Source organism: Barbus barbus, assembly GCF_936440315.1.
Source record: "Barbus barbus genome assembly, chromosome: 9".
Classification (NCBI taxonomy): domain Eukaryota; kingdom Metazoa; phylum Chordata; class Actinopteri; order Cypriniformes; family Cyprinidae; genus Barbus; species Barbus barbus.
The window spans coordinates 11,396,275-11,411,294 of record NC_136737.1 but is presented as its reverse complement, the minus strand read 5'-3'; the positions used below and the strand labels follow the sequence as shown (position 1 = coordinate 11,411,294).

At 36.5% G+C, this 15,020-nt stretch overlaps 1 protein-coding gene across 1 annotated transcript; it reads right to left on the bottom strand.

Annotated features, from left to right (window-relative positions):
* Positions 1–211: 211 nt before the first annotated feature.
* On the bottom strand, positions 212–14,814 carry LOC306875120 (beta-1,3-galactosyltransferase 1-like). Its single transcript, XM_079425528.1, has 2 exons — positions 14,650–14,814; positions 212–3,094 (listed from the first exon to the last, which is right to left on the bottom strand). The coding sequence occupies exon 2, from the start codon at positions 3,077–3,079 to the stop codon at positions 2,036–2,038; it is 1,044 nt and encodes a 347-aa protein (XP_079281654.1). The 5' UTR covers positions 3,080–3,094; positions 14,650–14,814; the 3' UTR covers positions 212–2,035.
* Positions 14,815–15,020: the final 206 nt, after the last annotated feature.

The following is a 15,020-nucleotide window of genomic DNA, read 5'->3' as shown; positions in this document are numbered from 1 at the left end:
TCCCCACTCTCCAAGAACTGTACTTATCTAGAGTGAGCAAAAGGGCTGGCAAAATCACTCTGGACCCCTCACATCCAGCACACAACCTCTTTGAACTGTTACCATCTGGTCGACGCTACAGAGCTCTGAGCACCAGAACGACCAGACACAGGAACAGTTTCTTCCCTCAGCCAGTCCATCTCATGAACACTTGACAATAAAACGCAGAACACACAACTCTATTATTTATTCACCACACTTGCTTTATCTAATTTTTTTTCATTTCAAATTTTTACATATCAGACCTGTACACACATAATTGTCTATATTATATATTGAGTTTTTGCTGTTTTGTACATTACCTATTTGGATATTTGCATTATTCTTTATTATCTTGTGTCCTGTCCTGTTGCTGTCTTTCTGTTGCACTGTGGAGCTTCTGTCACTAAAACAAATTCCTTATATGTGTAAACATACTTGGCCAATAAAGCTCATTCTGATTCTGGATATTATCCATACTTCGCAGAGCCTCATATAACTCATTGTCAGTTAATTGTGCCACTAATTTTGCCTTAGCATTTTCCTCTACTTGTGGTAAATCACTCAGGAAATCCTCACACAATTGTTTATCTTCCACATATTCACTTTTATATAGCTCCTCGTAAAACTGAACAATTCTCCGACGTATGTCTGATGCTTCACTTAACTCCTGTCCATTAGTATCTTTTAGGCAATGAATAGATCTGCTTTGGCCATTCTTCTTTTCTAAACCAAAAAAAAAAAAAAACTTTGAAGGAGCATCCATCTCAGAAAAATCCTGGAAACGAGATCTAATTAAGGCCCCTTGTACTTTATATCCCAACAGGTTTTCCAAGACATTCTTTTTTTCTAAATCTTAAAATGCTAAATGCTGATTTCAGGGAGGAGACGAGGTGGAGATGCACGTACGCACAATCTTCCTCCGACTGGGATTTATAAAGGGATTCTTGCACAGGTTCTGGCGTACACATGGTTTTATAAATCTGAAAACTTTTGTGCAAAATCTAGCTTTTGTGCCTACGTACACTTAAGGTGAAACCTACGGAGAGTTTTATAATCGAGAGCCCTGGGTCCTCAGTAACTGCCATAGTGGAGAAAAATACTATCAGAGTCAATGGGGACCAGGAACTGTTTGGTTACCCACATTCTTCAAAGTATCTTGTTTTATGTTCAACAGAAGAAAGAAATTATTACAAGTTTGGATGGGTGTGTAAACGATGACAAAATTTTCATTTTTGGGTGAGTTCACCCACCAAATCAGACAGTCCACTGCGAGCAACTGAAAGCTTCTCTGCAAACTGCGCGTTCATCATAAGTTACTGGACAGACCCATTGATAACTTTCCCATTCAGCCCTACATCTGGAGAGCCTTGAGTTCAAAGGGCAGATTTGAGCTCTAGATGTTTTAAACTGCAGTGTGCAGGTTTAGCGCATGCTTCTTTAACGGTGTGCATTCTAGAGACTCTGTTGCTATGGAAAAAAAGACACCAAAATGTAATCACGTGCAAATGACAAATTACAAAATAAAACTACAAAAAAGAAACTCAAATGTCAGACAAATAAGTGTAGAATCTCTTCATATTTCTTTGTCAAGCATGGCATGCATGAGTGTGTGCAAGCTTAGGTTTCAGTTGAAAATACACTATTTCCTTATGCAGTAAGTAACAGTAAGTGTCCAGTTCTCAAATAGAACAGTGTGTCATTTTGTTTGGTAAAAACAAGAGTACATCAACAAGCATGATTAATTCTTGTTCTTTAAAATGTCTTAAACTTTAAATAATAAAACATACATACGAGTTTTTACATGTGATACTTCTGTATTTGTTCCTGAGGATACTTTGTTGCAAATGGTTTCACTTGAAACAAATATAATGCTCGCTCACACACACACACACACACACACACACACACACAAATAAAACTCTAAACCTATGTAAAGTGAACCAGTAATCCAATGTAATTTTTTTCTTAGATACAAAATATTGCAGTTTATCCTTTTAGTTGGGATGTTTCCCCCTCAGCATGGATTGCTGGTTGAATGAATATCTGTCCAATAAGACGTCATCTTATTTGTGTTGTCCGTAAGTATTGCTATCAGTCCAGAATAGTAACAGCGATTGTACTGTGGTAGTGTCACCACAAACTGTTCTATATTTGGCGGTTTGGTTGGGACAATACCCAAACGCTCCAAACACATGCCAAGATATGCATCCTCTATGAATATGGGCTTAATGTGCTTTGATTGCTGAATAAATTTCTGCGGCATGTCCAAAGTAATGATGTAACACATGCCTAGAGGATACGGCGGGTATGTGTCTCTGGGGTACACGTCATAGGGGAGATAAAACTTGTTGGACGGATTTCGAATGACAATGTTTCCGTACCACACTAACCCGGTCATATAGTTGGTTGGTAATGGATTCAGGCTCACAAGCATATTTATTAGATTGTTCATGTTAACGAGCACGTCAGCATCCACTTTCACAACAAAGGACGCCTGTTGACAACTCCTGTTGAGCCATTCCATCATCATCATGGTTTTAATGGTCAGGTTCTTATAGGAATCCAGGAAGTTGCACTGGAGAAGGTCTTTGTACTGCTGGCTTTCATTCTGGAGTTTCTCCTGCAATGTTTCTTGATCATTTCCACTATGTAAGCCCAAAATAAACAGCACCACCACCACTTTGTCCCCAGTGAGCTTTTCTCCACCCCACGTCCTCCTGATGCCACTGCGTGCCTCAGCGTCCCAAGGAGGCACCGGGACCATAATCACCACGAAGGGCTTTTGCTGTTCACATATCGTTGGTTGGTCAATGATAAATTTATATTTTCGGGGGTAAGCCACGTGGTACAACCCTGGTTCTTCCAGGACAGTGTCCATTTCTGGGTCCTCATCTAGAGGATCCTTACTTGGTGCTGCTGTGCTTTGTCGTTTTGGAAGAGGATATATCATTGGTTCCTGCTTATCTTGCCCTGTTGTCATAGAGGAATAACAGAGATACAATAGTAAAATACTTCCTGGAACCAGGAGAATAAACAGGAAACTCTTGTTACAGAACATCTTGATGAGGCACAACTGAAAGAGAACAGAAAGAGTCACAGATAAGTAAATGTCTAGTAAGCCTGTTCATGTGGTTTTGAAACAATTTTAAACTATTTTCAGGAAAAGGTGGCATTTTTTGACTGAAAAATGTAATGTAGTGTAACCATCAAGTAAATATTGCAGTATATCCTATTACTTGGGATGATTCCACCTCAATATGAATTGCTGGTTAAATTAATATCTGTTCAATTGCAAGTGTAATTTCTGTCAAACTGCATCATATGACATTGATTTGTAAAACAAATGTTTTCAAATATTGAAATAAGTTCAAATATTGTCTGCTTCACTGCTAATATTAACACTTTTGTACATTGTACCTTTAGGCATACAACAGTTTGTCACTTGTACCTTTAAAAGGGACATCTTTGTACCTTATTTACCCTAAAAATGTTCATAGTAGAGGGCATATCACTACTTAAAGGTACTGACGTGCAGTTTTTGGGGTAAATAAGTTTAAAAGTCTTCCCTTTAAGAGTACTGCTACAGTGACAACAAACGGTCGACACAAACGCTCTAGAAAGCTTCATATATGTCCAGTGTCTGCTGTATTTTTCTCCAGAAGTTATGAACAATAATAAAAAAAGTATTTTTACTCCTGTAAACTAAAGTTGCAGCACTTTTATAACACCCTCACACGTGCTTGTCAATTCAGGCATCCGATTACTGCTGTTGTCTCTTTAGTTTCGTTTTTACTGTGAAACAGCGGCCCAGGCCAGTGTTGCCACTTTGTGGAGCAACTGTTTAGTACAAAACCAAGTCAATGGGCCTGTGCGCACAAAGTAAACACAGTTACAATAACTGGATGGTGAGCGTACAGTACCCACATTCTATTTTGGAGACGAAATTTGTGCCACATGCATTGTACGCAAACTCACATATGCGGAAAAACCAAAGTATACTTTGGCCTTAGCGGTACGCTTTTTGCAAATGTAAACAGCAAAGTAGTTTTTTCCCAGCTGTGGAAAGCGGCTTCTTTAAAATTGACCTCAAGAATACAGATTAAATAAATGTCACATCCTAGGATGTGAATGTGAAATCACGATTGTATTGAAAATAAGCTGATGATGGAAGTGGGCTTTTTTGGTACCGAACTTTGGTACTTGGTCTCAGGAACAAGTGCGAGCAAACAACAAAGGTAAGGGGAGACACATTTCTAATTTTACATAATCTTACCTAGAGATTACAACATGCAAATATTTTCATAACAACTTGGCTGTCAGGAATAAAGAAAGCAATTAGCATAATTCATATTCAAAATAGTAAACGTGCCAATTTGTCTGCAGTTTGTATAGCTGCAGTCTTAGTTTCAGTTTCCTTGTCTGATGGATAAATATACATTACTGCCACTTACAGTTGCTTCCTCTCAATCAGATGCAGAATGTATGCGCTAGCTGTCTGTTGGCTGTAGCCTTTGTGGTGTGTTCTTGTTAACCCAGAAACGTGACTTGAGGTGATAATAGTTAGCTTCATTGTCACTAGTTCTTTTTATGTCAGTGAAGTAATTTAAGTGAAAGTAAGCTGATGATGATAATTAGTGGGCTTTTTCGGGACCTGTCCGATCTCGAGAGTAAATCTGATTCAACGCTAGTCTGATTCAGGCTAGAGTCCAAATGCTCCCAAGTCCATGACAAGACCAAGACCATAGAAACCATTTCTGGAGTTTTGACTTGAGTACTAAAACTCAAAACACAATCACGATTGCAGGGTCAACGGTAACACTTTAGAATACTGATCCTTTGTTAATGAATAACTACACAGGAACAAGTGACTAATGCACTATTAACATTGTAGTAACTACTATTACCTAACAAGAAACTATGATTATTGATTTAGTAAGTAATAGCGCTCAGTTGAAACTGGTAGTTCACTATTAGCTAATCAATAACTACCATTTTTTATATATATCCTGGATAACTACTAAGATCTACCGTATACAGTTTCATAATTAATGTGAATTATGCATAATGTATAATTAATTCTAAAATGAAGATGATGGTAACCCACTAGCAATGACTCAAGAATGATCAAATTATTTTAAAAGGAACTACTAACTACTTGGATCATTATTCTAAAGTGAAAAGCATCATAACGCCCTAATATTGACTGACGTCATTGTGAGCTTTTGAGATACATAAGGTTTTGGATAGTAATGACTCAAGTGTTACTACATCCTTCTGAAGAAACTACTAATTATTTGGATCAGATTCTAAAGTGAAGATCATGGTAACCCACTAGTAATGATTTAAGTGTTACCAAATCTAGCAAAATGAATTACTAACCAAAACCTTACAAAAACCTTAAAAGTTTACAATGACTTCAGTAATTACTAGGGAGTTATCACGATCTTCACTTTAGAATACTGATCCAAATAATTAATAATTCCTTTAGAAGGATGTAGTACCACCTGAATAGTTACTATCCAATGCTTTACTACACTCTCAAAAGCTTACAATGATTTCAGTCATTACTAGTGGGTTACCATGACCGTTACTTCAGAATTAATTATACATTATGTATTATTCATATTAATTATGAACCTGTATACAGTAGTTCTTAGGGAGGTATGAAAAAAGAATAGTCACTGATTAGCTAATAATGAACTACCACATTCGACTAAGCACTATTACTTACTAATTCATTAATCAGAGTTTCTTGTTAGTTACTAATAGTTACTACAGTGCTAATTTTACTCAAGCGTTCTTGTGTAGTTATTCATTAATGATGGAACAGTATTCTAAATTGTTATCGTGCCAACAAATGTATGCGTCGATCCACATATGCAGTTCACATACAAAATACATCTGCAAGATCCACAAATACTGCATATAAACGCCTCCCATAAAAACAAAGCTTAAACGTACCTATTAAGCACGCTTTCATTTTTGAGCTCAGATTATAAAAAGAAAAAATAATTTATTATCCTTCTTAATATCTTAACCAATTGATATGTTTGTTACTATATACACCTCCTATGATTTCAAGTCAGTCGGATCATTGCACACTGAGATATGGCTCTCCATGTGTTCACACTGTCTGGCGGCCATTTTTAAAGCAGTCTAAAAACTTTCACCAAAAGAGGACCCCCTTAAATGTGCCTTTTTTAGATGTTTAAGCCTTTATTTTGGGTAAGTTTCACTACTTATTGTAAAATTAAGAGGTTAATGTTCAGAGTTTTGCATATTATAACCTGGAACTTGGATGTGGGAAATAATTACATTAGATCCAAAAGATAGTTTTAGCAACATAGCGCAGATGCTACAGAACAGTTAGCTGACTAGCTGTATAAAATTGTGTGCTATGCTAACATATTACTTCGCAGGCATTACTGGCTTGTACTTTTACATCCATAATATTATAAACGGACAGTTTATTGCTGGTCTGTGGTTTTGCAGTGCTGTAATTTTTAAAGATTTCATATTATTTTAAGGTGAGCTTAAAGGGTGCACTACTATGAAAATCCCACAGCTTCAGTGTGACATCAATAAGAACAAGTAGAATTTTATAGATAGTTAATAATAGTTGTTCATATTAAAATGTGTAAACTTAATACATGACCCATATTCTTTACTTAGCAAAATTGTCATTTTAATAAATATTACATGAAATGTATTAAAAACGGTTGCTCCTCAAATTAAGCTCAGTGTGCTCTCTTTAAGCTCTTCCACATTAACCATCTATGTAAATACTTCATAAACAGACTTGAACTTATAGTGATAACCATCAGTTAATATTTAATCTTTATAAAATGTTTAATAACTTATTTTAATAACTTTATGATGACAAAATCGAGACATAACTATAGTTTATGGCCAGAGATGAAAGAGGCATGTCATCCATCAGAATCGCGTCGTATCTGTCCAGGAAAAAAAGCAACTAAAGGCTGAAATAGATTTTTAAAACACCAGGCATTAAGGAAAACTGGCCATCATACACTAAACGACTGAGGATCACACACTAGCAGACTTTAAATTCCTTCCGATCACAACAAATTCACACAGAAATGTGCGCATTGTCTCTGTGTTCATCCTCATGAATGAAATGTTTTATTGGTGTGTTTTATTTCATTTTTGAATATGTTATTTAGCTGAACGTGGACTAGTCTTGATGTTGCAGTGTGCTTAAATGACACTTCACTATGAATATATAACTGATCAAACTGAATGCCCTGTTGCTTGATTTTAGTTTTTTTTGTTTGATGTTGTTGTTTTTGTTTTTTATTGACTTTCTACCTTCAAATAAGACATTTTTCAATTATTCTTTAAAAAGGTTTTTTAAAACAAACAAGAATTTAATAAAACATGATGTGAGCATAATGGGAACAGGGGTGCGCTTAAAGGGAACACAAATGTACCCATTAAGCACAGCCAGACGTTTTGCATTTAATAATGTATATCTTAATCAAAATTCTTTTGTCACTTAAAATAAAATTAAAGATTTTTATCTGAGATTAATATTTTAACATAACTTTTTGTAGCGAAACCAATATCTAAACTAACAATGTCTCAATGTAGATTTTGGTGAGCTTAATAGGTACGTTTACCCTACATTAAAGTTAAGTTCATAATAAATACCACAAATGAATAAGACATTTTCTAGCTGTAATTTAATGCACAAACAATTTCCATTACTGATCCTTTTTTTAGCATTTTGAATTTGTAGAAATGCAAACTGTGCACTAATTTGTGCTTTACAGTAAACTGAATTCCTTACATTCTGGCATTATTGATACTTTCCCAATCTTAGAAATCATGACACTCTTGAGCACAACACCACATTTTTTAACAACAAAGTAAGACTTGATTTAAGCAAATTGTTTAGTATTCTATGTAAAAGGGTATGGCTCTAAATGAATGAATTAAATCCACATATCTTACTCGAAATGCTGGCAATTTCAGACATACCTTTAGCAGCGATAATGAAGCTGTTACGTGATGCTGATCAAGGAAGGTAGGAAGACGAGGGATGCAGAATAATCAGGTTCTTCAATGGAGTAAACGTATTTAACAACAGGAATAACAGCATAAACATAACTTTAAGACACGACGAAGGCGACTACTGAACTCAAGGCTTATAAAGAACACAAACTAATGAGGAAACAAGATGATTAATACAAGACAGGTGAATGGAATAAACGAGGATTAACTAATGACAGGAATGGCTAATGACACTGGAGGGCACTTGCGAGGAGCAGGCACTGGGGTGAGGACAGCAGCCGAGAATTCAGGGGGTAACGCCATGTCCAGGACCTCCAGGGCACGCAAACGGCGGCCTTAATTCACCCACGAACGGCGGGCTTGGTTTCTCCATGGGTGGTGGCGGCATAAAACTAGCTGCGGGCGGCGGTTGACCAATGTTCCCCGTTCCATTTAATATTTTACCAGAGCAGCCTGTTATACCAGAAACACCAGTTCCTGTGTCTACTGAGAGACTTCAAATCATTTGTTGTTAGATCAACTAGGCTAAGTCTCAGAAACATTCCTGGCTCAATTTTTTGATTTTGTTAATATTACTTCTGAAGAAAAACAAACAAAATAATGACAAAAGCCAAACTATTAGATGTCATGGATGGGTATTTACCAAGTAAGCCAATATTTTGTAGAGAGGGGTCAAAATGACATTTTTCACCTGAGATTTGGAGTCAAATTACATGGGGGTAAAATTACTTTAGAAAAATGGCAGCGTCATTATGTTAACCTTACATAGAGATTGATAGGACTATTGGCAAAATCTATTGACTTGAGATGTCTTTGTGGAATTACATACCAATGGTGAGGGTTTAAAAATGGGAAAAAGCACGTTAAGTTTGTTTTTCAACCTCCCTATATGATAAAATTACATGGATATGGGGAACTCAATGTGGTGTTGAATATTAACCATTTTACAAATATGGTTAAGCGCATTTGAGCCACTATGCATATAGCGGATATTTATTTAAAGGGGTGTGTCTGCAGGATAAATAACGCTGAAACTAGAAATGTATCTTGTTTCTCTCTATCAAAACAACTGCATAGAACAGACCTGTCTGCATGCTAAAAAAATAGTCAAGTTGAGGCATGTGGTTGCTCTCCTCACACATTGTATTCACATTAACAATCCAACTGAGGCAAATCTTGGTTAGTTGAAGCGTTAGAATTTCCTCATGTTATAACATGTGAAGGATAATCATAGACCAAGCAGCACTGAGCACTGCTAAATGGCATATCCTATATGGCAGATTCACTGATAGTACCTCAAACTTTGAAACATTCTTTCAAATACGAAAAAAATTTAATTCTAAACCCCACTCCTGCTTAATCTTATTTTGTTCCACATTGCTCATACCAGATTTAACAATTAATCCTCAGAATCTGAAAGGATATTAAGATATGCGTAGTACTTCTTGAGTTACTGGCGTGAAAACCAGAGGGGCAAAAACAAGAATTGAACTGTCACAGTGGGGATTTCTTTAAGACTGCAAGGGAAGCTCAGCTTCCCCTATAATGTCAAAACATCAATGGTCAAATATGTACTATTGTGTTAACATTTTATTGATTAAAAATGCGTTAGAACACGTTCATCTCGAAGACGAGTTCGTTCAGAATCAGCTACATATAGCAGGTGACTCGATTTCCTTCTCATATATTCCCGTAGCATCAGTGTATTTCCCTGTTGAAGCCTAGCGTCCATTGACTTCTATGGAGCTGCTTTGAACAGTTTTTTTCAGTGCTTCGAAACTAGACGGTCATTGGATAAATGCTGTGATTATGTCCCGCCCCCGGACGCTCAGCATCTCTGGGGGTGAATGGAGGAGTGGGCGGGGCAGGACACCGGGCTTCTGCGTGATGATTGGAGGATCTGTCCAAAGACTGCATCTCCTTTTGATTGACAGCGATTGTGTCCTATAAGAAGTCGCTGATGCTGAAGCTATTCGAGCTCAGTCCCATAGCGGATTTTAGCAAGTGTAGTCGAAAGACAAACTGCTGCAACCTATTTCTTGGTATTTGCTTAAATTGCCAGTTTTCATCATAACAGGAGACAGCTGTGTGATTACTTGGTGTTCCTTAACCCACCGGTGCGGGCTGTCTCGTTTTTTCTTTGAGGCGAAACTAACTAAAATACTCCACGAGTTTTGATCTTACAGATGAGAGTAAGGTATCATTTGAAACTGCAAAGGGTCTACTTTTAGTTGTGTATAGTCATAATAACAACAAAACAATGTGCTTTTAAAAAATAGAGAAAGTAAACGGGGTGCGTTCTCTGCCGTCTCTGTCACATCTCTTCACAAAAACGTAAATAAAACAACACGAATCTCCGCGAATACTCGCTCAAATACATAAGAAATATATGTATAGAAAGCTTGAAATATCTACTTTTAAATGAAGTCACGTCCAAAACAAATATTCTATGTTAAAGTAATCCGTATGAAACCAAAAAACAACCCAGCTCTTCAGACTGATCTCACTTAGTGTGCTATATCTTTTCTAAAAATGAAGATTAAAAATCATAAAAATCCCATAGACTTACATTGATGGAATGTTCAGATGAGCCAAGACTATTCAAACTCCAACTGTCAAAATTCAAATCTAAACTCCCAGAATCCTTTGAGGCTCAATCAGACTTCCCTTCTATATACTATTTCTAACCCATTCAAACTCATTCAGACTCCTCTAATATTTCTATCTATCTATCTATCTATCTATCTATCTATCTATCTATCTATCTATCTATCTATCTATCTATCCATCATCTGACTATTTCTATCTATCTATCTATCTATCTATTTCTATCTATCTATCTATCTATCTATTTCTATCTATCTATCTATCTATCTATCTATCTATCGACATGCTATAAACATGCTAGCGACTTGCTAGTCACTTGCTAATCATGCTAGAGACATGCTAGTCACTTGCTAATCATGCTAGTCACTTGCTAATCATGCTAGTAACTTGCTAATCATGCTAGAGACATGCTAGTCACTTGCTAATCATGCTAGAGACATACTAGTCACTTGCTAATCATGCTAGTAACATGCTACAAACATGCTAGTGACATGGTAGTCACTTGCTAATCATGCTAGCAACCTGCTAGTAACTTGCAAATCATGCTAGAAACATGCTAGCAACATGCTAGTACCTCGCTAGTCATGCTCGCAACATGCTAGTCCCATGCTAATCATGATAGCAACATGCTAGTAACATGCTAATCATGTTAGAAACATGCTAACGACATACTAGTACCTTGCTAGTCATGTTAGCAACATGCTAGTCACATGCTAATCATGCTACAATCATGCTAACGACATACTAGTACCTTGCTAGTCATGCTAACAAAATGCTAGTCACATGCTAATCATGCTAGAAACATACTAATGAATGATTTCTGAAGGATCATGTGACTGGAGTAATGATGCTAAAAAGTCAGCTTTGAAAGACAGTTTTGATTGTTCCTAATAAAATGTTTAACTGCACTCACAAGTGAATCTCAAGTTATTTTGTGTGATACCTAAATATATTCTTAATAAACTACAAAAAATATATATATTATTTTGTCCTCATATTCCTTCTTGTAACTCTTCCTCTCAGTCACACTTGACTAAATGGCTCATTATGAAGCTCATTGTGCAGGCCTGTCTTCTCAGGTGTGAATGTGAAGGTTGACGCCTTCTCGCATAGACCCTTTTTGCTCAAAAAGTGTCTTAGGAAATTTAAATCAATATATTGTTTTCTGTGAGCAAATAAACAAGATGATTTTCACATTATTTTGAAGCAAAAATTCTAGGCTACAAGATCCAGTTCTCAGAAGTCTTGTGAACAAATGTTCTGTATGTGTTTTATGGCCTTATTTCAGTGACTTCAAAATTGTAGTTTTTCACTAACCACACATAAACTTTGCTTTCTCAAAAACAAAATCGAGTACATAAATGCTGCTACCATATTATTGTAGCCCAGTTTGTGCTGTTTACAGTGTTATTAGACTTTAGCCATTTATATATTTATAAGCAGCTGAAAAAAGCACAAATGTCAGGGCATATCAAAAAATCTCCAGGCCCCCAAAACACCCTCAGACCCCAGGGGGTTAAAGACATGGAGCTGGACAGTGTTCTTTACAAACTGTTGTCATTAGTGGCAACAATTGGAGCTACATCTGCAGGTGTAAAAAGGAGCTTCTCCTGTTTAAAGCAGCTCAAGTCCTACACCCGTAACACAATTGGCCAAGGCCGTTTAAGCAGCCTAGCTCTGCTGGCCATTGAGAGGACACTGGTCAAGTCACTGGAAAAGACGCCTAGTTGGTATGACAGGGTCAAAGAGCATTTTCATGAAAAGGAATGTAGGGCAGAATTTACGTATAAATAAATGGACAATTTTTATGATGTAGGCCGAAAATGAGCTTCCCCTCTTTGAAAGACCAGCAGCCGCCACTGAACTTTCACCACCAGTATACATATAATGTAACAAAGACTGTTAAAGTTCATAGGTTTTACTAACAGACCTACCAATCTCTGTATAATCTTTCTTTTTCCATCTTTCTAAAGTCATTTTTACCCCCCTGTAATTTAGCTCCAAACCTCAGGTGATAATTGTCATTTAGACCCCACTCTACAAAATAGTGGATTACTCCGTAAATATACATCTGTGACATTTAATATCTTTGTCTTCTTCATGTATGTATTTCTTTTACTAGAAAAAAGAAAAAAAAAAAAAGAAAAATCCGGACCTCTGGTTGAGTTGGCACAGAATGACCCATATATTTAATTAGTAGAAATGTACCTCACTAAATATATATGTATCTCTGAATACTGAGTATTAGACAGATTAATTTATTATTATCAGGGATTGAAATTAACTTTTTCACTCACCAGCCAATTCGGCTGCTCAATTTTTAAGTTACCAGCCATTCATAACTTCTACTAGCCAAAAACAAAAAAACAGAAATAGACCAACAAACTTAAGGCTGTTTACACTGGACATGACAAAGCGACCATAGCAAATCATTTTGTGTCAGTACTAAGGGTGTGCGATATTGACAAAAAATAATCTCAATATTTTCTGGGATTTGTAAAAGAGCCCTGCAGAGTTTAGATGCAACCCTAATTAAACACACCTGATCCAGCTAATTAAGTTATTCAGGCTTATTTGAAAACTAGATGGTTTGTGTGTTGGAGCAGGGTTGGAACAAAACTTTGCAGGGCTGCGGCCCTCCAGGAACTGAGTTTGACACCCCTGATTTAAACGGTCGATTCATTCAGGAACAAAACACCATCATGTTGCTCAGAGACACAAAACAGCGCTGTGGCTGTGTTTGGAGTTATTTTTGTTGGTGAAATAGAGCAAAAACAGCCAATATGGTGTCTAAAACGTAAGTCTCCCTGATAGCACACATAAATCTCGGAGACATCTATTTGACGTCTGCAAGACGTACATTTTAGGGTGTTTGCTCATCTGCAATACGTCTATAGGACGTTTCCTTTTAGATGTCAAATAGATGTCTATTAGATGTTTATGATTTAGAATGCATGTAAAACTGACATCTGAAAGACATCTGTCAGTCGTTTGTAGACAGCAGATGCTTTCCAGATCAAGAGATCTTTAACAGACATCTTGTAGACGTACGTGTGCTATCTGGGCTCTTGATATTAACTTATTGCTTATTAAACTGTTGTATAAAACCAATATCACATTTGTAACCATGCTGATTTTTTAAAGAAAAAAACGGCACTCTTGTGATATTGATTAACTGTATGAATGTATATAAATATATAAATTTTCTGCCCCCTTTATTTTGAATTATGTGATCATTCTTAATGTATATTAATAGACTGAATCATGCAGTGAAAGAACTCACTCTAAATGCGCAAGCGCACTAATCAGTCTATTAGTGAGAGAGACACTTCTATGTCAGAGAGACCCCTGACATAGAAGTGTCAGTTACATCTGGTTTGGCTGGTAAAACGCTGACGTTTAGGGCGAGATTCACACCCTTGTCAGGTTTCTAGAACTTATCCTATTGAATTGGAAAGGTAGACCATAAGACTGGTGTGAACTTACACTTGCATTTTAAATGAGGCTGAAACTCGATGCTTCTCACTAGAAACCAAAGGATTTGTGTATGATGGCATATAGGGTGAAACCAGGTCAACTTAGTCTCATACACTAGCCTAGTTTTTTATTGGTTTTGTGTTATGTTCAAAATGACTCCTAATTGTTGGTCCAAGTAGTAGTATGAGTAATTAATCATTTCAGTAATGAATGGGTCATCATACTAAAACAATTAGCCTAGCTATTTTAATATTAAATTTACATTATGAATTTATCCATTTAACCTAACGTGGAACTAGTCATTGTAGTTTTGTGATAATATCTTGACAATATTGTAGTATATTTAAAATTATATTAAATCTAAAAAATCGCCATTTTCCTCTCATTAAATACTGGCATTTCTCCAGCTATTAGTTCGAGACGCGGTACCTTTGACAACCCTACTTCCTTTGTAACTTCTCTAACCTATACTATAAAGTACCACATAGGAAATAAACACGTATTACTTACATCAGACGTGGTGACACAAGGTGAATGCCTCTGAAGCGCGTTTCACGCTCCTGCTGTTTAGACAGCCAAGTCCAGCACTTTAACACAAATATCCAGTAGATTATCTCAATCGATGTCTGTGCCAGCAAATAAACGTCTGTAAAAGAGCAGGTGTCTCCCGCCCCTAGCCACACCCGAACTCGGAAATCCTTCTCGTATCTTGAAGCTTGTTATTATTTTAATTGCATGATTTAATTGTAATTGCGAATCAGTATGTATTAACCCTTGGGTGCATTGTATTGAGATGATGGATGCATCAAAGCTCCAAAACAAAAGGCTAGTAAAGTATGTTAACATAAAGATATGACAAAGGTTTTTGGTACACATTATCA